The sequence below is a fragment of the Rhipicephalus sanguineus genome, chromosome 9, assembly GCF_013339695.2.
Source record: "Rhipicephalus sanguineus isolate Rsan-2018 chromosome 9, BIME_Rsan_1.4, whole genome shotgun sequence".
NCBI classification, from domain to species: Eukaryota; Metazoa; Arthropoda; class Arachnida; order Ixodida; family Ixodidae; genus Rhipicephalus; species Rhipicephalus sanguineus.
Genome location: NC_051184.2, coordinates 36196836 through 36218866, shown reverse-complemented (window position 1 = coordinate 36218866; position 22031 = coordinate 36196836). Strand labels below are relative to the sequence as shown.

General features: G+C 46.0%; 1 protein-coding gene across 1 annotated transcript in view; it reads left to right on the top strand.

Moving 5' to 3' along the window:
• Nucleotides 1-22031, top strand: part of LOC119404989 (uncharacterized) — a 180376-nt gene that overhangs the window by 79109 nt on the left and 79236 nt on the right. The window contains 2 exon segments of the mRNA XM_037671736.2: nt 560-712; nt 3797-4099. Coding sequence (XP_037527664.2) covers nt 560-712; nt 3797-4099 — 456 coding nt within the window.

Sequence of the window (22031 nt, the reverse complement as noted above, 5' to 3'; positions counted from 1 at the left end):
ACGACAATCCATAGAAAGTGACACGAAACGCATGGCTATGCTCACTTGAGCTTGGATGCACGTGTAATACCGATCGATAGTCAATTGATAGCCAACTGATAGCCAAGCAATACTCTTCGATAACCAATAAATAGCCAATAATTCATGAAAATGCTGCGACAAGCATGGCTGTGCTCGTTTGAGCGTGGATACACGCGTAATACTGATCCATACCCAATTGGTAACCAACCACTACTGATCGATAACTAACCGATGCCGATGACGACCTTGATGAAACCAGATGAGCATTACTTGGCTAATTTCGACTTCATCGGTCCAATCCATACCGATCGATAACCAATCAGTGCCGATCGATATGCAAAACTAATGGAACGCGATACTGACAGAGCATAGCCCTATATAGCATAGTATAGCAAGGGGTGAGAAAGGGAAGTAAGGTTGAGAAGGAGGGAAAAGAGGAGGGGAACGCCACCAGCTCCGCTCTTTCCTAAGTCTTCGAACCACTAGTGCGTAGCTCCCCAATTTGTTTCTTTTTCTTTTTCTGTATTTTTTTGTGCAGGTGCACGGCGACATTTCGCGCTGCTTGTCCCAGCACATGGGCGTGATGCTGCTGGAGAAGACCTTCCACCGAAAGGCGCAGTCGCGGAAGGTCTTCCTGCACCGAGAGAGCTTCGAGAACATCCTCGTGAAGGCCGAAGAACTGCTAAACAAGGTGAGCAACGGCACAGCACATCAGCCACTCTACGCTCCGCTATGCGCGAGGGGTTTCTATGGCATCCTATAGAAAACCTCTACAGTAGCGCAGAACAAACACTATCACAAGGCAGGGTACGCATTCAACTTTGTTTATTCACGGGCGTGGACCGCTAAATAACCAGGGTACGCATAGCAAAGACCGCATGCGTAAAATGACCTTATTCTAATGAAGGCATCCACGCACCTGCACCAAGAAAGGCTTCCTATTATGATGTTAACACTCAGATCGCTGGTCCCATTGCTTCTACGTTGATAAGCAAAATGCCTGTACTTGATATCAGTTGCAATTTCGGGCTTGTAATTCGACCAATGTATTTCGTCAAGTCTGGGATCACAACTGCGTGTACTACAACGCTCAGGTAATGCTGTCCTTTTTATCCATCTTTTTTATTTCTCTTTTTAGACACAGCAAATGTTTCCTTACCAGATCGTCAACGCAAATGTTGTTTCACGTATAACCCACGTTATTAGCAGTATACACGCCGGTGCATAAAAAACTGAGAAAAAACGCCAGGCCTGCGTTGAAACCGCAGCACAGTCACAGCGAAAGCTGGAAGAGCGGCGTTTCTAGATCCCATTGTAAGCTCTCCCTGCGCTACACTACAAGTACACCAGAAAGGTACCCACTACCCCATAAATCACAATTTTTGTGAAGTTGGGAAGCACCTACTAAGCCATTATTCGTCATTCTGCGGAGAAGCGAGGCACCAGCTACACGTCTGTAAGGCATTATGTGCACTTTGTTGACGCGACGAATGATGACGATGAAGAATTATGGCTCAACCCTTTGTAATGGGTTGGAAGTTTTAAACAGCCCACGAGTTATGTAATTTGCATTGGGTGACGCCCGGTCGCTATTTCCCTCTCCCGTCATGCTGTATAACATACGTTGACGTGGGAGAGAGACGAGGAGGGGAGGCGAAGAACTTTACTGAGACCCCGAGGAAATGGATCATGCGCTTATGGGCTTCCTTGGCAACCATTACAATTGCACTTGCGAGGAACCCACTACGCTATAAATCATTGTAATTTTACTGAGACCCCGAGGAAATGGATCATGTGCTTATGGGCTTCCTTGGCAACCAATACAAGTGCACTTGCGAGGAACCCACTACGCTCTAAATTATTGTAATTTTACTGAGACCCCGAGTAAATTGATCATGCGCTTATGGGCTTCCTTGGCAAACAATACAAGTGCAACTTGCGAGGAACCCACTAGGCTATAAATCATTGTAATTTTTGAGAAGTAGGGCAGCAGGCACTGTGTCATTTTTCGTCATTCTACGGAGAGCCGTGGTACCTGCTAAACGCATGTAAGGCATTATGCGCGCTTTGTTGATGCTGTGCCTGATGACGACGAATTATGGCAGATCCCTTTGTAATGGGTTGGAAGCATTCAACAACCTACTCGTTGCGCAACTCGCATTGTGTGACGCCTGGTTACAGAATTCGCGTTGTGTGACGCTTGGTGCCTATTTTACTCTTCTACCACCCTATATTGCATATGCTAATGTGGTTCCTTCCCGACATGAAGCCTGTATAGGACCTTTTTGCAAAGCAGTTTCAAGCACCGGCATGGCTCAGAGGTTGAATACTGGGCTCCCACGCAGAGGGCCCAGGTTCGAACCTCGTTCCATCCTGGCATTTTTTTCTTATTTCGTTTTTTTTTTTCTTATTTCGAGCGATACTGGTTACGGACACCGGCGGCGGCGGCGGCGGCGGACAACTACGGCGCCAAAAACGGCCGGTGAAATGATCTCATAACAGCTTTCGCTGTAAAACACCGATTTCTTCGCACCCGCTCTTGATTGTCTTCCGATTCTTTGATTTGTGCTCATTTCTCTAACACGTTTGTCCGACACACTGAAGCCACAAAATCAAGTTTATCCGTCATTGTGAAAATCAATCACGGTTAATGCAGTACAGAGCGTCCCTAAGAGGGCTTCTATTACGCCTATTTTAAGTCAGGTAATTCTATCAGATGTCTGCGAAGTTCTTAATGCTTAACGCTATCAGATGGGTCATTTCTAAAGGATATTCGGCTTCAGGTGTCGCGAAACACGTCGCTACTGATCTGCAGAATGACTGAAATCTAAACGCCGGTTCTGAAATATACAACTTTTTTTCCGCAGTAATGTTTCAACAAATGTTGACCGCATGGGGTGCCTCAAGAATACTTGAGACCAGTCACGTCTGTGTAGCTCATGAACATACTTAGCATTAAAAGATGGGATGAAGATAGTCATGTGCGGGCCTGGCCACTAGCCGGAGGTCTAGTGGCCGCGTGTTTGAGAGCCCTGCTCTAGATAGAGAAATATACCCTGCCTACAAGTGCCATGAAAGAAAGAGGGCGGATTGATCGAGGGCTAGTTTCTTTTTGTTAGACACAGCCTAGCGTAACCAGCAGCCAATAAAACTAAGGAACGTACAGGGGACATTACTTGTGTTTTAACTGCAGTATAGTTAATATGACATAAATAGAAAGGAATAAAAGTGGATGAAAAAGCACCTTGCCGCAGGTAGGCACCGAAACTTCGGATAAGGCGCCCGATGCTCTCTACCAATGCCCCGCCACGGTGGTCTAGTGGTTATGGCACTCGACTGCTGACCCGAAGGTCGTGGGATCGAATCCCGGCCGCGGCGGCTGCATTTTCGATGGAGGCGAAAATGTTTGAGGCCCGTGTGCTTAGATTTAGGTGCACGTTAAAGAACCACAGGTGGTCGAAATTTCCGGAGCCCTCCACTACGGCGTCTCTCCTAATCATATCGTGCTTTTGGGACGTTAAACTCCAGATATTATTATTATTATGCTCTCTACCAATTCAGCTACGGCGGCGGTCGCTTTCCCATCCCCACTATTGAGTATTTACGTTTTGATGTAATCCTGCGAACGTTAGCCAGCACCGTACCTCGTACCACTCGTGTCATTAGCGCTTTGTAGTTGTTGACATATACACGAAAGTGTCATATGACCGCAGTATGAATGCTTGTAGCGTGTAGTATTCCGCGCCCATAACGTTCCACTGCTTGTCGCGACCAGTGCCAGGGCGAGTACGCCGAGGCGTACCGGGCGGTGTGCCGCCGAGGCTGCACCGACCTGACGGCCGCTCCGTTGGACCAGCCGTCGCCCCTGAGCGCGTCCGAGGAGCAGGCGGCGCTGTCCGCCTACTACGACTGCCACAACGCGTACGTCCAGCAGCTGGCCGCCACCAACGGCATGCTGGACGAGTACTACAGCTCGACGCTGCCCCGCCTGCTGGACGAGCTGCAGGACGTGTACTGCGACATCAGCACCATCATAGCGCAGTCCATGCTGGCCGCCTCGGATGTCCTCGCAAACAAGGTGCGTCTTGCGTTCTAAGGGCGCAGCGCTTTAGGGGCCCGGCTTGTTGTCCATCCACTGTCTCATGTCGCATGGTCACGCAGTTGTCAATACAGGCCCCAAATAAGGCTAACAATGCTCAAAAGCAGCGCGAAATAAGCTAACACGGTCTAAAATAATATAAATTGCAGAGATAACCGAGAATTGATAGCAATAATAAGCCTAAAGTTGGGAAAAACGCTTCTGAAGCATCCGGCTGATACCCGCGCCGCGCAAGAGAGGGCGCCACCGCTTTGGCAAGCGCGTGCTTTTGAAGGGAATCGCTAGGTTGCCCGTGTTACGCACTTCCCCAGGTTCCACGGCAGTGGAGCTGCCTTAGACGCAGACATTAGAACTACACAAAGACCTACACAAGAACGACATTAGTGCAGGATTTATCGCGGAAATTTTATTTTTATTTTTTTTGGTGGCTGAAGCGTGTGTACGCGCATATCATTGGCCGATCAATCGATCGACTCATCGTTCCAGAAATTGATAAGTGGATCGCTTGCTTAACTGACAAATTGATAAATGTGTCGCTCGCTTAATAGATTAACTGATAAATAGATGAAGTGATCAATTGGTCGCTTCCTGATTTGGTAAACGGAATAATAAACGCTTTCACTTGGGCCAGTTGGTGCAAACTTGTAACTTCAATCATGGCTGCGCTTCATTCATGGCTGCGCTTCATTCATGGCTGCGCCCGTAGTCTGTACCTCTCTTCTGTTGTCCGTGTCTTTAGCGCAGCCATGAATGAAGTTGCATGATTAGTAAATATCTTGCTAAACGGGATGATCGACTAACTGATTGATTCATTCATTGATCGCCTACAGCTGCTGTATTCACAAAAATGAATGACTCGTGGATAAATTAATTGACTGAGTAATTTATAGACTGCTTATTTTTTTGACAAACAATTTATCCCTTGATTTGCGAACCGTTTGATCACCAAATTTCTCCAGTCACTTACGATTATCTACTTTATTCAGTAGCTAATTGATTGTCTGAATAGGTGATCAAATATTAGAATAAACGATTGGCTGTTTGATTTATTTGTTAGCTGATTCATTAATCGATAGATTCAATCAACCAACTGTAAAGCAAGCCATAGAGATTGAAGGAGTATAAAAGACGAATTAAATTTGCACAAATTTCAGTTTACATTGATTGCTTATCGGACGCTTTGATTGGGAGATTTATTCACCCCGTGTAAAGAAGTCATCATGAATTCTGCCTCATTTAGCGCAATAGGTTCAGCTTTGTGCGTAACGTGAAGATTCTGAGATTACTGCGGCGATAACGCTTGTGTTCTTTTAAATTTTTTATTGAGGCCGGAGAACTATAGTAAATATCCTACACCACTCCACCTTTGCCCAATTAGGCCTGAGGTTCATCCATATAGTAAAGCATTAAATTAGTTAACCGAGCCTGGGGAAATGAAAAAACGTAGTTTACCGAACGTTCGCTGTGCGTTAAATGTCGGGCACGTCATGACTAAAACAACCACCGATCCGTGCGCCAGGACACGCAAGTAGGGCGTTGCAAAGGGTCGTCAATTCGGGGTCACTTCTCAATTCATCATCATCATCAGCCTGTCTACGCCCACTGCAGGGCAAAGGCCTCTCCCATGTTCCGCCAATCCACCCGGTCCTGTGCTTTCTGTTGCCACGTTATACCTGCAAACTTCTTAATCTCATCTACCCACCTAATTTTCTGTCTTCCCCTCACGCGTTTGCCCTCTCTTGGAATCCAGTCAGTTACCCTTAATGACCACCGGTTATCCTGCCGACGTGCTACGTGGCCGGCCCATATCCATTTCTTCCTCTTAATTTCAACTATGATATCCTTAACCCCCGTTTGTTCCCTGACCCACTCTGCTCTCTTCCTGTCTCTTAAGGTTACACCTATCATTTTCCTTTCCATCGCTCTCTGCGTCGTCCTCAATTTAAGTTGAACCCTCTTTGTAAGTCTCCAGGTTTCTGCTCCGTAGGTAAGTACCGGTAAGATGCAGCTGTTATATACCTTCCTCTTGAGAGATAGTGGTAGACTACTATTCATGATTTGATAATGCTTGCCGAATGAGCCCCATCCCATCCTTATTCTTCTAGTTATTTCACTCTCATGGTTCGGCTCCGCGGTTACTAGCTGTCCTAAGTAGACGTACTCCTTTACAACTTCCAGCGTCTCGCCACCTATCGCGAAGCGCTGTTCTCTGCCAAGATTGTTCCACATTACTTTAGTTTTATGCATATTAATTTTCAGACCTACTCTTCTACTTTCCGTATCCAGTTCAGTAATCATGAGCTGTAATTCGTCTCCCGCGTTACTCATCAATGCAATGTCATCAGCGAAGCGCAGGTTACTGAGATACTCTCCATTAACTCTTATCCCTAATTCTTCCCAATCTAGGGCCCTGAAAACCTCCTGTAAACACGCGGTGAATAGCATTGGAGAGATCGTGTCTCCCTGCCGTACGCCCTTCTTTATTGGAATTCTGTCGCTTTCTTTATGAAGGACTATAGTGGCTGTGGATGCGCTGTAGATTTCTTCCATTATGTTTATATAGGCTTCGTCGATGCCCTGATTCCGCAGTGCTTGCATGACTGCTGATGTCTCCACCGAATCAAATGCCTTCTCGTAATCTATGAAGGCTATGTATAGGGGTTGGTTGTATTCCGCGCATTTCTCTATCACCTGATTGATGGTATGAATATGGTCTATTGTTGAGAAGCCTGTACGAAATCCTGCCTGGTCCCTTGGTTGATTAAACTCTAATGTCGTATTAATTCTGTTAGCAATTACTTTTGTGAATAGCTTGTAGACAACGGACAGTAAGCTGATGGGCCTGTAATTTTTCAGGTCCTTGACGTCCCCTTTCTTATGGATCAAGATGATGTTGGCATTCTTCCAAGATTCTGGTATCCTCCCTGTCGAGAGACACTTCGTATACAGGGTGGCCAGTTTCTCTAACATAATCTCTCCACCGTCTTTCAACAAGTCTGATGTTACCTGATCCTCACCAGCGGCTTTGCCTCTTTGCATTCCCTTTAGGGCTTTCTTTACTTCTCCTGTTAATACTGGTGGGATGTCAGATTCCTCTGGGATATTACTGCTTCTTACGTTATCATCCTGACTGTCTCGGCTGCTGTACAGATCTCTGTAGAACTCTTCCGCTATCTCAACTATTCTATCCATATTGGTTGTGACCTTGCCATCCTTGTCCCTTAACGCATACATCTGATTTTTGCCTATGCACAGTTTTGTCTTCGTAGCTTTGAGGCTTCTCCGTTCTTTAAAGCATGCTCAATTCTCTCCATATTATACTTTCTTATGTCGGCTACTTTACGCCTATTGATCAACTTCGAAAGCTCCGCCAGCTCTATTTGTCTGTTGCCTTTGAGGCTTTCATAGCTTGACGTTTCTTAATGAGGTTTTTTCGTCTCTTGGGATAGCTTACCAGTGTCCTGTCTAACGACTCTACCCCCGACTTCCACTGCACACTCCTTAATGATACTAGTCAGATTATCATTCATTGCGTCAATGCTAAGGTCGGTTTCCTCGGTTAAAGCCGGCGTACCTATTCTGAAGTGAAACTCTGAATTCCTGTACTTTCCCTCGCAGAGTTAGTTCATTAATCGGCTTCTTGCGTATCAGTTTCTGCCGTTCCTTCCTCACGTCTAGTTGAATTCTAGATCTTACCATTCTATGGTCACTGCATCGGATCTTGTAACTACTTCTACATCCTGTATAATGCCCGGGTGGTCGCACATTATGAAGTCTATTTCATTCTTAGTTTCGCCATTAGGACTCCTCCACGTCCACTTACGAGTAGTCCGTTTTCTGTAGAAGGTGTTCAAGATCCGTAAATTATTGCGTTCTGCGAACTCTACTAGTAACTCCCCTCTGGCATTTCTAGAGCCGATGCCATATTCCCCAACCCGCACGATCTCCAGCCTGCTTCTTGCCTACTTTTGCATTAAAGTCGCCCATCAGTACAGTATACTGTGTCTTTACCTTACTCATTGCTGATTCTACGTCTTCGTAGAAGCGTTCAACCAGTTGATCATCATGGCTGGATGTAGGCGCATAGGCCTGTATCACCTTCATCCTGTACCTCTTATTAAACTTAATCACGATACATAACACCCTCTCATTAATGCTATAGTATTCCTCTATATTGCCAGCTATATTTTTATGAATAAGGAACCCCACTCCTAGTTCTCTTCTGTCAGCTAAGCCACGATAGCATAGGACGTGTCCGTTCTTCAGCACTGTATAAGCCTCCTGTGGCCTCCTAACCTCACTGAGCCCTATTACATCCCATTTAACACCCTCTAATTCCTCGAATAGTACAGCTAGACTCGCCTCACTAGATAAAGTTCTAGCGTTATATGTAGCCAAGTTCAGATTCCAATGACGGCCTGTCCGGACCCAGAGATTCTTAGCACCCTCTGCTGCGTCGCAGGTCTGACCGCCGCCTTGGTCAGTTGCTTCGCAGCCGCTGGGGACTGAGGGCCGAGGGTTAATTGGTGTATTCGTGTGGGAGGTAGTGGCCAAGTACTACACCAGGGTGGCCAATCCTGCTCTGGTGAGGGAGTGCATTGCTGGCTGTGGTCGCCAGTGAGGCTGCACCCCAGGCCTTTTTACACAATTCCATCATCACGCGGATTTTTTTTTTTTTTTTTTTTAATCCGGTTGGGAATTGTCCGGCACCGGGATTCGAGCCACGGACCTCTTGCATGCGAAGCTGATGTTCTACCCACTACGCCATCGCTGCAACATGGGTAGTTAGAGTACTTGTGATTAAGTGTACTTGAGGCCCTACTACATCACCAGGCTTGCGTTCCAGAATGTCCCACTACTGGTGGCGCAAATTGCATTCTACATTTACCTCAATTTCTCAAACACTAAACCGCTCCTGTTTATAATATTGATGTTTTAGATGTTCTCAAGCATTGACCTTTCACTCTGACATAAAATGTTATTTGTCTAGTGTCCCTTTAACTTCTTACAGGCAACTTCTGTAGACACTAGCATACAAGCTTCCTTATGCAATTTTTGAAGAACAGTACGTGATCTGGCATGCTTAATTCCAAGCACTGTTAGCATCACACTTTTACTATAGCACAAGGACTGCATTTGTCACTTCACTCAAGCTTCATGTGTCTTAAGTCAAGCATCATCTGCCCAGCTAAATGGAAGTGCCAGAGCACCATCTCCATGGCAATGAGAGAGTGTGGACAACATGGAGTGTTGAATGTCCTGCTACCATATGCAATGTTGAAATCATAGGACACACGAAAGAAAGCGCTACAAACAGAAGACACTTTCTTAAAAATGTTTTATTCTTGTACCATTTTAAAAATAAAGGTAGCCGTGCCATTGTAGCTAGTGAGGTAGACAATAGGTGGCAATGGTGCTTCTGTCGCATTTACTGGTCAACATAAAAAAATACGTAGTAATGCGCTTAAAATATACATATTTCTTTTAAAAAATGTAAGAATATTTTTGTTTAATCCCATTAACCTCTCATAAAAATCAAATGTGCCATTTCATAGCTGTCACAGCAGCTCTACAGTTTCTACCTCTAAATAACATAAGCGCCCACCTCTGCTCAAGAGAGCAAATTGTTATATAGGTTGTTCACTTAAAACTCTACAAGATGTATACAAAAATATGTAAGTGTACCAAGAGCCAGCCTGGTGCACCTGTACCTGTCCTCACTATTAATATTTAGTACAATAGGTCATACGATAAATTAAAGGAACAGCTGCAGTGCATTGAGGTAAAAAGAAAAATGACATTAAAATCCATAAAAAAAATTGAGTCACAGGGCAGATAAAGCAATGCTGCTCATAGAGAAGCCATAGATTCACCTTCAGCACTGGGAATGCAAGAAGCATATGCAATGCACGCAACTGTACACCATTTGGCATGATTACTAAGAGCTTAAGTTAAGAAGTCACTGTACATCATGGCACTTCAATACAGAGTGCCTGCTTGATCATCTCAACACACCTCTTGGAACCTTCATGAGCTTCTTTGCAAAAGGGCAGAAAATTAAGAAAAGCGTGCGGGAGGTTGTCCAATATTTCAAGCTGCACATAGCGGTTATTGACCGCTAAAGTTGCTGCTGTACACAGTGTCCGTCAACACAGAGTTCGAAGGAATGCCAAGCTGGCGCTGAGAGTTCCTCGGAAAGTAAAATCTTCTAAATTTGCCATCGGAAGCATACGATGTGTGCTCAGCCAGACATACGATATTTGCGAGGCGACTTCCTGGCGTACTGAACCCTGAGAAGGCCTTCAGACAGACATCCACTCTTAGGCGACTTCTAGAGAGCGAACGTAAACACGATGAGCATTCTGCATTCGATGCAGCAGCCTAATGAAAGTGCATCTCATCAGAATTGCAGCGCCTGCTGTACACTAAACGTCTACACGAGGAAGTCCTAACGCGTGGGTCTCCAGAACCCGAAGCGACGCTTCAACGAACCTCCGCTTCCATCGTGACGTCACTTCGGGACGTCCATTAGCGTTCCCCCTGCCCGTGGTGACTGGCGCGGGGTGTGTGCGTGTGTGTGTGTGTGTGCGTGCGCGCGCGTGTTTTGGCGATAGTCGGCGAGTGCTGCGGTAAACAAATCCCCGCGACACCACTCAATCCGAAGAGTGGGCCTATCGTCCATGCTCTTCGCACACACTCAGCCGATCCCCTATGGTACTGCGCCGTCTAGCAGGCCGGTTCCGAGTGCACACCGCGTTTGTTTGTGCGCTATATTACGGGGTCATATCTTCGCGTCGCCGATGCCCTCCCTGTCGTACGCTTGCGCGAAGGGACGCGCTCGCATTAGGAACAGCACGTCCATTTGGAGAGTCCGCAGCGCTTTCTGTGTATGTGCGCGTCCTGTTCGATCACTATACGCTGCAGAAATCTCGGCGCCGGGAGGCGGTGAGGCCATTCGATATGGTCGCATCCGCCCAAATTACCGGAAGTCGATGTCGTCCCCGATCAGCTTACCTCAGTGCGTCAGTCTTTATGACCGTATGCCTACTTCACCAGTTCAGACGCGCGTATGGCTGCAAACTAACACAGTACCGGGAGGTTTTCCGCAGAAGTGCCGTGATTGAAAATGTACGCGTCGTAAGTCCTAAATTGGGCCTTATGTACTAGAGGCATCGGTGTGTTGCTTCAGCAGAGAATGAAAGGAAAGCCAAACATGTTTGAACGGAGCGGTATATCGCTCAGAAGTTCGAAGTTCGCGGTTCTTGTAAACAATAGAACGCTTTCATGAGGACGCTGTAAACAAAACCGCGCCGAATGACGAGGGAAGTGTTTACGAGGAAATGTTTACGAGGGAGTACTTGTTGAGCCTCTCTCGCTTTCGCACTGTCACAAGAAGCTGCGGCACTTTGATAGCGACAGACGTCTGCTACGCTCATGATCATATACGTCGTCCTTTGGTCGCCAGAGTCTGCTTTCGGGCGGAACATTTCTTCAACGTCGCTAATTAAACCATCGGAGTGGGCGCCTTCCTGTTTCGATGTGTTTTTGTGCGTTCGCGCGTGACAGAACTCCGTGACAACTAATGGTAATCGTTCCAATTCGCCGCGTTTGCATGAACAGTTTTTTCTCCATTTTGTCGTCTTCAGTTTACCTACGCCGAACCTCGTGCTCATGCCGTCTGTGTATTCTATGTCCACTAAGGATTGCTTTTTTTTTTTAAGGCGAAAGCCTTAAATCTCTCATCAAACGCGAAACGTGACCATGAGCGGCGGCGACGGCGTCAACAACAGCGATGCAAAAAAGCATCACCATATCATGACGTCACCCTGTGATGTCACAGGTCGCGAAAGCTCATGACATCGTGACGTCATCACATGAGATTGCCGCCTTTCCCGGAGGCACTGCAAAACTGCGTGAGATGCAGAAAGCTTCCAATACTTCCAATCCCGGAGGCAGAGCAAAACCACGTTGGGTGCAGAAAACGAGAAATGTAGCTTTCGCGTTCGAGTCGTCTTGGCCAAATGCATAAGGAACCATGGGACTTTTATGGGACATTACCCTGTTCAGATTTGTTTGTTTGGTGCTACTGATGAAGTCTGAAATGACATCTCATACACGAGAATATTCCCATCTCATCTTTCGACTCGCGCATGACGCCAGTCACTCAACTGAACACTTGCCGTTAACAAATAAAAATCATACAACCACGTGAGTTCAACGAAAATCTTCAAGCTCACGAAACCGCTCAACAAAAAGTTTACACCTGCCAGGAAGCAGCATCACAGACAAACAAGACATTGATGACCTGGAAACACTAGTATCGTTATTTTCAGCTCAATAGGTTTATAATAATTGTTGGTGTTTTTACATTGCAAAACCGCGATATGATTATGAGGGACGCTGTAGAGGAGGGCTCCGGAAATTTTGAACATCTTCTGTTCTTTAACGTGCACCTAAATCTAAGTACACGGGCTCCATACGTTTATTAATACATGCGAAAATCAATACCAAAAGTTTTGCTTTTAAGTTTCCCGCCGTAATCTCCGATGGCGACGTCACGGATTTGTGCTTTCTCGTATTTTGGCTACATCGGCTCACCGAACTTTCCTGAAACTCGGTATGTTAAGTCTCTGGCTCCCTCGGAAGACAATGCACTTCATTTTTCCGAATTAGGAACTACGTAGACGCAAGTAGACGCCGTCCAAATCAATGACGTCACGGCGACTGGTGCAATAACTTCAAGGTGGCGTCGCCACCCGCAGTTTCTTTTTGCGCGTTTTCTCGTTTACCAAAGGTCTCCCTGCAGCAGGCGCGCGCGGTGTTTTTGGTATCTTGAAAGAGTAATCTACTAATACGAGAAAAATCGTTTTTCTCTCTAGCGTCAATTTAACACCGTTGCAAAATGTCTTTAAATCCGCAGACACCTTTCAAAGCGTTCACGCAGGCGACAATTAAGGCTCGCCTTTTTCCGATACTCTGACACATCTTCAATCCTAGACGACAAGTCTCAAGGTTTCCAGCCAGCGTTAGTGACGTGTGGCAGAAAGAACAGGAAAAAAAAGAGGCACCGTAACTTACTTCTAAAGACGCCTGCTAAGAGCCGAAGCGTGGTCCCTGGGTTTCTCTGAAACAAAAAAATAAATAAATATACGAATAACCCAAGTGTGAAAGGGCGAGCTGGTTGGGATGAGAGCGTGCGGAACTTCAATCCTGCGTATCGGGCTATAGCTTACAATTTGCTGGGTGGAAGCAGCTTCCCATGTAGCGAGCAATTTATTGAGGAAAAAAAAACAAAGGCAGACGGTCCGCTTCACTCGGGCTATACGCATTACCGCGGAGCGTCCATTTGCGGCGCGAGTGTTCGATTCTGAGTGCGGAGACCGTTGCAAGGATGTTGTAAACAAGCCTGCCGAGGGTTTGAAGGCGCTTGGCGACGGGAAACGTTCGATGAAGGCTCTTTTTTTTTCTTTCGGGCAGGTTCCTCGTTTGTTAGTTGTTCTCTTTTCGTCAGAAGTAATGGCGTTCGATGAGTGCGCGGCGGATCGAGAGAAACGGGTTTTTACTTTCCAGTCTCGGGCAATTTAGATTAGGAGAGAAACGCGTGAAAGATGTTAGACCTATCGGAACACCCGATGAAACAGGTGCCCGACGAAACGTTTTGGTCCTTTCAGAGACGGTCGAAGGTCAGAAATGAGCTTGCTCCCTGATTACCATACGAATTCGCAACTACCTTTGCCAGAAAAGTTCCAGGACAAAGGTCGTAAGAATAGAAAATTGCACTCACGAAGTAACGATCCTAGCTGCTGTCAAAGTAGTTCTCTTGGCTGTCTGTACATGATTGCCAACGTTTGTGAAGTCCTTGGAAGCAAGCAGCGAAATCTGCAACTACGATAGCTTGGATGCTCTCGGATCGTCTTGCACTCAATCTTTGCATTCAAGAAACCTTTCGCGCCACTCGAAAACACGATTTCTTGAAAGTGCCTCGTCTGCATATGCTTACTTAATAATGTTCCACGTTTCATTGGGGGCTTTTCCGAGCTTAACAAAAAACTTAATGTTCAATCTTTGCTCCCAATCAGCATCCATCTTGTCATTAAATAATGCGACACCAACCCGAACAATGTGTTGCTGAGAACAGCCCTGAAACCTAGTGAGTACGCGCGGAAACATGGCTGAGGCCATGTCAAATGAGAACACATACCAGATTACATAAAAACAGCACTAGTTGCTTTTTAGTAATTCAAATCCAGAAATAAAAGAAATTGTCATAGAGCTTTTCTGACAAAGCTTTATTCCGGTATTCCGGAAGGTAGTCTCCCCCTCTTCACGATAGGCGTATTCCATCCTTAAGTTGCCCTATTAGAACGCCCTCGGCGTCAGCCTCTTCCGCAGCGATGCGCACATGCCTGCCGCGGGAGCAGGAAAAGACAGTTTCTCAACTTCGTCGACATTTCAAGTGCCAATCAAAGCGCTCCTCGCAGCACCTGCACTACTGCCTTCTTCCCCTCCTGCGTCAATTAAATTGCGCAGAGACGAGAGCCAAACCTGTCGGACGTGTCTTGTACGCTTCATCGACCTGCCATCCGCCCCACCGAGTGTCCTGCAAGCCTGAGTCCTTCGATTAAGCCAGCTCCGAAAGTCGACTTCGAACTCCCTGGCGCGCTCCGATACATTTCTGCGCGGTGCTTGTGAAGAGGCCGTTGACAGACAGGAGCTAAGTGAATGACGCACCGCCAGCAAACGGAAAAAAGAAACTTGCTGAAAAACGCATTGCTTGCTAAAAAAAAAAAAAGTTCAGTTGGCTTGTTCACGGTAAGTGCCAATGAAGTTTACTCGGAGTGAAGCTGCGTGCTTAGTTTTATTGTCAGTACATTACGTGACACTCAGCACACGCCCTCACGCGTTGTTCAACAAACACTGTACCTGACTTGAACTCTCTGGCCCTGCAAAAGGTTTAAGTGGCACGACTGAGAGTGGTGAGCCTCCAAGCGAATTGCAGTCCTCTAGCTGCTGCTTCTGAACTTGCGCCGACAGCTCAGGCAACAATACACGTTAATATCTCAGTCCCCGTGGCAAAGCGTTTAGCCTGTAGTAGATCACAAATTAAGATTCCGCGGACGCTGTTTAGAAGAACTCCTGTTGCATGTAAAGCTACAGCATACGCGACTAGCTAGTGGCATAACATCGTTTCAGACATCCCACGCTTCTCCGCAATCGCTACGATCACTCGCAAATTGCGCTTTTTTATGAGGCTCATTTACAAAAACAACACTTGGCCCTGTCAATGGTTCAATTCCTGTAGCCAATCACCGTAAGTATTCGAAATGCATGTAGTTTCGCAGAAGTAATACCTAAAGTAACGAAAACTCCGTCAGCGATTCGCCTTTCTAAAATATATACGTCCTTACAGCATTGCTATGTAATTTCCTAATCATTGCAACCTTACACCATGTCATCGGAAACAAATGTTTCTGCTGATATTCTGCCTAAAGTCTGAATATGTTTACGTAACAGTGATTGGTCAGGGCCCTGAAACTATGTAGTACATACGGCTACGTCGGGAGAATGTAACAGTCAGTAAACATCGCCGTGCATGCGTGCTACTCACCATTTGAAAGATACAAGCATGCTCTACCGTTTTATTTACCAAACAGCCAAATTAACCAATTAGCTCGTCCTCTAGTGTTAACCAACAGAAATCTGACCGCCACCAAACTCCATACGAGACGAAATGCCTATAGTTACCGCGCCAAGCCTAAATGAAGGCATTATGTTTGTTGCCCTTAGACTCGCGTTGATATTCGCGACGTTGATCTGTCGGTAACGAAAAACTTACAAACCCTCTGCATGTAAACGAACAGTTCTGCGGAATGAAGCAGAAATTTTTTTCTCCATCTGTGAGCGACCGCAGACGCATATAACACCGCTTTTAACGGAAACGTCTGACACTCGTACGTTACATACTGGGGCCAATATGACCAGTGCATAAAAAAAACTTCAGTCATATTGCTGTCTTTTCAAATTCAAGTTGTTGGAATTACACAATTTACAACAACAACAACAAACAAACAAACGCTATGTCGGTTATGTTTATAGTTCTGTGCTAGACGTTTCCGACGAGGCCAAGTCATAGGCGCAGTTTTTTTTTTATGTATTCTGGCGCCATTCGCGAGTTCATGGGCTTGATATGCAACCTCGGCGACTTCCATGGAATGCAACGCTCTCGTTTATAGACAGCATTGAGTGATCTCTGAAAGCAAAGTCAATACGTGGTTCTTCAAATGGAAGTCTCCGATAGCCCCTGTGAGACTTCGAAACGTTATTCTTCACAAATCAATTAACATTATCTGGTTCGCTTCTTTTTAAAGACGATAGTCATTCTTGGGGAACTTAAACGCAGAAATTTTGGTCTGTCTTTCTGTCTGTCCTTCTGTCTGTCTTTCTGTTTGTCGGCACGTCCCTCGATTCAGCCACTCGGCCAAAGTTGAACCACTTGCCCAAGGGCCAGCCATCGTGAACGGCTGAATAGGTTCATACTTGTGTACAATGTTGATCAAAAAACAAACATTACGCATATCTGAGGCGCAACATCACTAGGTAAGTATTAGGCGGTGTGTTCCTTTAACAGAAAATACATACATACGCAATTTTAAAGACCTTGATGGTATGCGTTTAACGTTGAGACAGTAACGCGTTTATTAAAAGATTGCTACAGCTGAAGCGATCAGCGGTCCAAGCCGAGCAAGCGCGAGCGCCAACAACAACCGTCTTCGTCGTCTTCTTTCGCAGGCGTTCTTGTCTGCGCCCTAGCCATGTTACAAATCACCTAAGGAACAGGTACAAATGGTGGGTCATAATGCGGCTTCAGTCGATCGACGTGAACAGTCTCGCGGCCGCGACGACAGCGGTCCGTAGATGATTGAACAGGCTCAATCATATAGTTAACTGGGGATGCTTGACGTAGGGCGCGGTAGGGGCCTTCGTACTTAGGCAGTAGCTTTGTGGAAAGGCCAGGAGCGAAGGAGGGAACGCGAAGCCACACCAACGTTACAGGCGAATACGACTGAGGAGGCAGGTTTTCGTCGTGACGGCCCTTCTGGCCCTACTCGCCCTACAATGTTACAACCCTAGTTTCTTAAGGTGCGCTGAAAATGCGACTGCGCTGAAACTTGTCTTCCTCCGTGCCCTCTGCACAAGCTCATGTTGTGTTTCGGTTTCGGTTCAGTATTGCATTGTACGAATGACAGGGGGCGCCGCTCTGGCATTCCTGTTTTACCCAGGCGACGTGTAAGTAAGAGAGTTTGTGGAGAGTACTCGTTGAGTGCGGACGTTTCTTCTCCTTCGGCGCATCGTGCCAAACAGCGGGTTCGGGCTGGCCGGCGTCCCCACCGGTCGCGTTGGTCACCGCCGGTCTTCGCCTGCCGCTGCGCCGGGACTACCAGCCCGCAACACAGCACTCGTGTTTCCCGACGTATTGCCAGATGGCGTCCATATCTCACGCGGCGCCTCTTCTATCGTCTTTAGACGACATTTGCAGCGAAGCACGCAGATACGCGGCCAATTTTTTTTTAATTATGTGTTGTTTAGAAGATGTTAGCGCCTTTATTGAGCGCCGGCTACGCCTTTTCACAGATAATAGAATTCATGAAAATCAAAGCAATAAAAAAACATAAAAGAGCACCTAGGGAGTGTTCATGCAAGTCCCTCATTGAAAATACTAGAGCTGCTGGTTTTTTTTTTTTTGCTCTTTTTTCATTGTAGCTAATTCAGTTAGCATCGGAGCAGCAGCCACCGCGTTCACCGCGACCTCAAAGGAATAATCAGTCTTCATTCCCAGACTTTCTTTTTACAAAAGGGCAGCCGCTCAATTAGACTGAAAAATAGTTCCCCGCCACCACCAACAGCCCACTATGATCGATGCGCGGTCTGTCGTCTGCTCATCGATCCGTACCACCATAGCTCTCCACTGAAATAGTGTGCCTCGATGCGTGCGCGCAACAAAACGCGCATCAAGGCACCCTACACTGAAAGAATGCGTGGCGCCACCGCTCGATCATCTTCGCAGTGAACCCAACTTGCAAGCGTCCTCCGAGACTCGAGTAGCCGACACGGCGCGCTTACAATCTCGGAGGACACGCAAGAGTTTTCGTTCACTTCCGTGGCACCGCACCACCCGCGAGGCGCAGCGGGTCGTAAGGCTACATAGAGCGTCGCGCGTTAGAACCCGTGGAAGTGCTGAAGATGTAGTCGTTAGTTATTCTTTAAAAATTGTCAAGCGAAGGTTGCTACGCGTACCGAATGCGATCATGATATTTCGCCTTCAAGCTTGCCTGACAAAGGTGCCTGGGACTGAGCGCATATTCATGATATACAGTTCTGTCAAGGGGTAATTAAGCAGACTTTTCACCTTTTTCCACTGTAATGGTGAAAATAAAAGTTCTTGATTGATTGATTGATTGATTGATTGATTGATTGATTGATTGATTGATTGATTGATTGATTGATTGATTGATTGATTGATTGATTGATTGATTGATTTAAATCAGTAAAAAACAGCATACAGAGGCAATGTCGTCGGCTACCGCCGTTTCGGCTGCGTCGTAATTTTTTGTGATTTATCATGTGTCATATTACGTGAATCATGTGTCACTGAGCGAATCGCTGAATGAAAGCAAAATTTCAGTTACAGCTACCTTTCGTTTCCCAGCAATAACCAGACCGTCTCCCTTAAGTACATGCTACGTTATTTTGTAACGACTGCAGCGCGCAAACTGCAATGATAGCACGTTGAGTTCAAATGTCATCTATGTAGTCTTAGACAACCAAGCATGCTGTACAAGGCGATAATGTTTCCACTGGCGCCGACGCCAGCGCTGTTTAAATTCGGACTTACAGTGATAACTCAGCAGATAAGGTGTCGCTATGCTAAGCTGGTAGACGCGGTTTCGACTTAAGGCCACGGCGCCCACATTTAGATGGGGGACAAATGCAAAGAACACTCACGCTGGCACTTAGAGGGACCTTGAAGAACCACGGTTGGTCAAAATAAATCTGTAATTTTCCGCTACAACGTGCATAATAGTTATATCATGGCTGCGGTGCACAAAGCCATTTTTTGTTTAATTTAAGGGACAGCGCAGTGGTACCTAGGTGATTAGGTGATGTGACTACGGGTGATTAGGGGATGTGACTGCAGTGGCACCTAGGTGATTAGTTGATCTGACTACTCGACGCGCGAAGGCTTAGGTTTAATCATGCCAGCGATTTCGGCCCACCTCAGTATATACTATATAGCATCATCGGATAAGCAATAGGGCCAAAGCCAAACCTTTCTATCGATATCATTGATTCGTGGTTTATGGAAAACAGCCATTTCTTTTTTTTACGGGCGAAGCTCCTTAGGGTGTGGGTCGTTCCCTCCTCTGTAGTATGTATGTATGTAGCCAGCTCTAGTTTAATGAATTGCTCACTAGATGGCGTTTCATGTATTTCTTAGAGCTCTAGTTTAATGAATTGCTCACTAGATGGCGTTTCATGTATTTCTTAGAGTTGCTGTTTAAAGATGACAGATGGCACTTGTATAATGCGAATGGCGCATGTCATTGGATGCCTGCGATCGTAAAAGGCGCTCGCTCTTGGTGCGCTTTCTCTTTCGCTCGGGCTCACCGGACGGAGGCAGACAATGCGCTCGCTCTTGGCGCGCTTTCTCTTTCGCTCGGAGTCGCCGGATGGAGGCAGACAAGGCACTCGCTCTTAGCGCGCTTTCTCTTTCGCTCGGGAGCGGACACTTTCCCTGCATTTCACCGATCACAAAGCGGTGATAATGAAGGGACCACGTAAACCAACAGTACAATAAAAGCTTGATGTTTAATATATACACAGTGTTTCACACTCTTTATATGATGTACTGGGCGAATTTCACGGAAGAGTTTTACGGTTTACCGATGATTTCCTCCAGAGCTTCGCCCCACCCATCATCATTCACCCCTTGGATATGCTGCGATTTTTTTAATTCGCTTTTCAATTTCCGCTGGCAGTGCACACAATGCCGCAGGCGTCATGACGTCGAAACAATGTGACAACGTGTGTATGCCGCAAGGGAAGATCTTAGATAGATAGATAGATAGATAGATAGATAGATAGATAGATAGATAGATAGATAGATAGATAGATAGATAGATAGATAGATAGATAGATAGATAGATAGATAGATAGATAGATAGATAGATAGATAGATAGATAGATAGATAGATAGATAGATAGATAGATAGATAGATAGATAGATAGATAGATAGATAGATAGATAGATAGATAGATAGATAGATAGATAGATAGATAGATAGATAGATAGATAGATAGATAGATAGATAGATAGATAGATAGATAGATAGATAGATAGATAGATAGATAGATAGATAGATAGATAGATAGATAGATAGATAGATAGATAGATAGATAGATAGAAACTGTTAAAGTGCCTGTGGTTCACGAAGGAATGCTTCGCATTTATAAAATGCGGCTATGCCGCGTTTTCTCTTCTCTCGCTCGCTCACTCTGTCTGAAATTACGGCCACCCATTTTCTTTGAGTCCCGAGGCCGTAGCAGGCACCGCTAGCTACATTACGGCAGCTGGCAACGCAGCTGCGAGTTCCCATGAGCCCATTCCGAAGGCGAAGTTAGTAGAACTCACATTGCTCGCGCATCCCGGAAGCTAATTGGATGAGCTCCGCGATAAGAACGCGCGCGATCAAGCTCAACCGCCTAACCCACCCACTGTAAACAGTTGTCGCATATTTCTTTACCGCGTGCTTTTCCGTTAGGCATTACAGGAAGCCCTCTTAGCAGGCAGTGCGCCGCGTGGCGAGCAACGGTTAAGTAATGACTATTTTCTCCAGCACCGGAAGAAGCGATCAGGACGAAAGGAGAAGGGGCACTGATTACAAAACACGAGGTCTGCTTGCAAATCATTGTTAACTACGCAATATTAGGAAAAAGAACAACACAAAAGAAGACACACGAAAAAGATCGAGCGCCATCTTGTAAACTATCGTTAACTGCGCGAAATAAGGAGAAAAGGGCAACACAGCAGAGGGCACACGCGACTGATCTGTTTTGTGAGTTCATCTGTGTTGTCCTTTTCACTGATTTTGTTCAGTTAACAATCGTGTACAAGAATGCACCGACTAGCCCCTCAGCATGCTCTAATTAACAAGGTCTGCTTCTAACGCGAACATTGTTTGGGTAGTCTAGCGACTAAGAATTTCCAGTAACCGATGTGTCTTCCGCATACAGTTCCAAAGCTATGCCAGAACATATCGCCAATTCAAATGTGTAGTTTATGCGTGGATGTTGTCTGACAACCTATGGTAGCGACGCCTATAGCGTCGCTTTATTTTCCCGCTTAATGAGATTAGCTTTTCTTCGTCGACTTCATAGTGATTTGATCTTCACTTCACTGTGAATTGAAAGGCCATCGAGGAAGTGCTCGAGGCCGTTCGGAATCGATATCGGATGGGATACTGATTTTTGGGATCGAAGCAATTGGTAATAATGGAACAATGTCACAGAAGAATCGAGTTCAAAATCTGAATCAAACTGAATAGAATTAATTCAATACGATCTATTGAGAAGACGAAGAATAAGAAAAAAGATGGCTTTCGCCTTAGGCAGATACATAAGAAACGTGTGACTTTTTAAACATTAGAAAGGTTTTGTGATTATCCTTATCTGGTGTCCTTCAATGAGCTTGCGAGGTGGTGTGGTGTGCGCATGCTTGCTACGGTTGTATATTTTGCGGCGTCGCTACGAACCTAGCGAAGTTGACACTTGTTCACACCTGCGCTCAGCACTGGTCGCGCGACCAAGTTAGTTGCAAAGCGACTGGTCGCAAACGGTCGCGAATGGCCGCTTT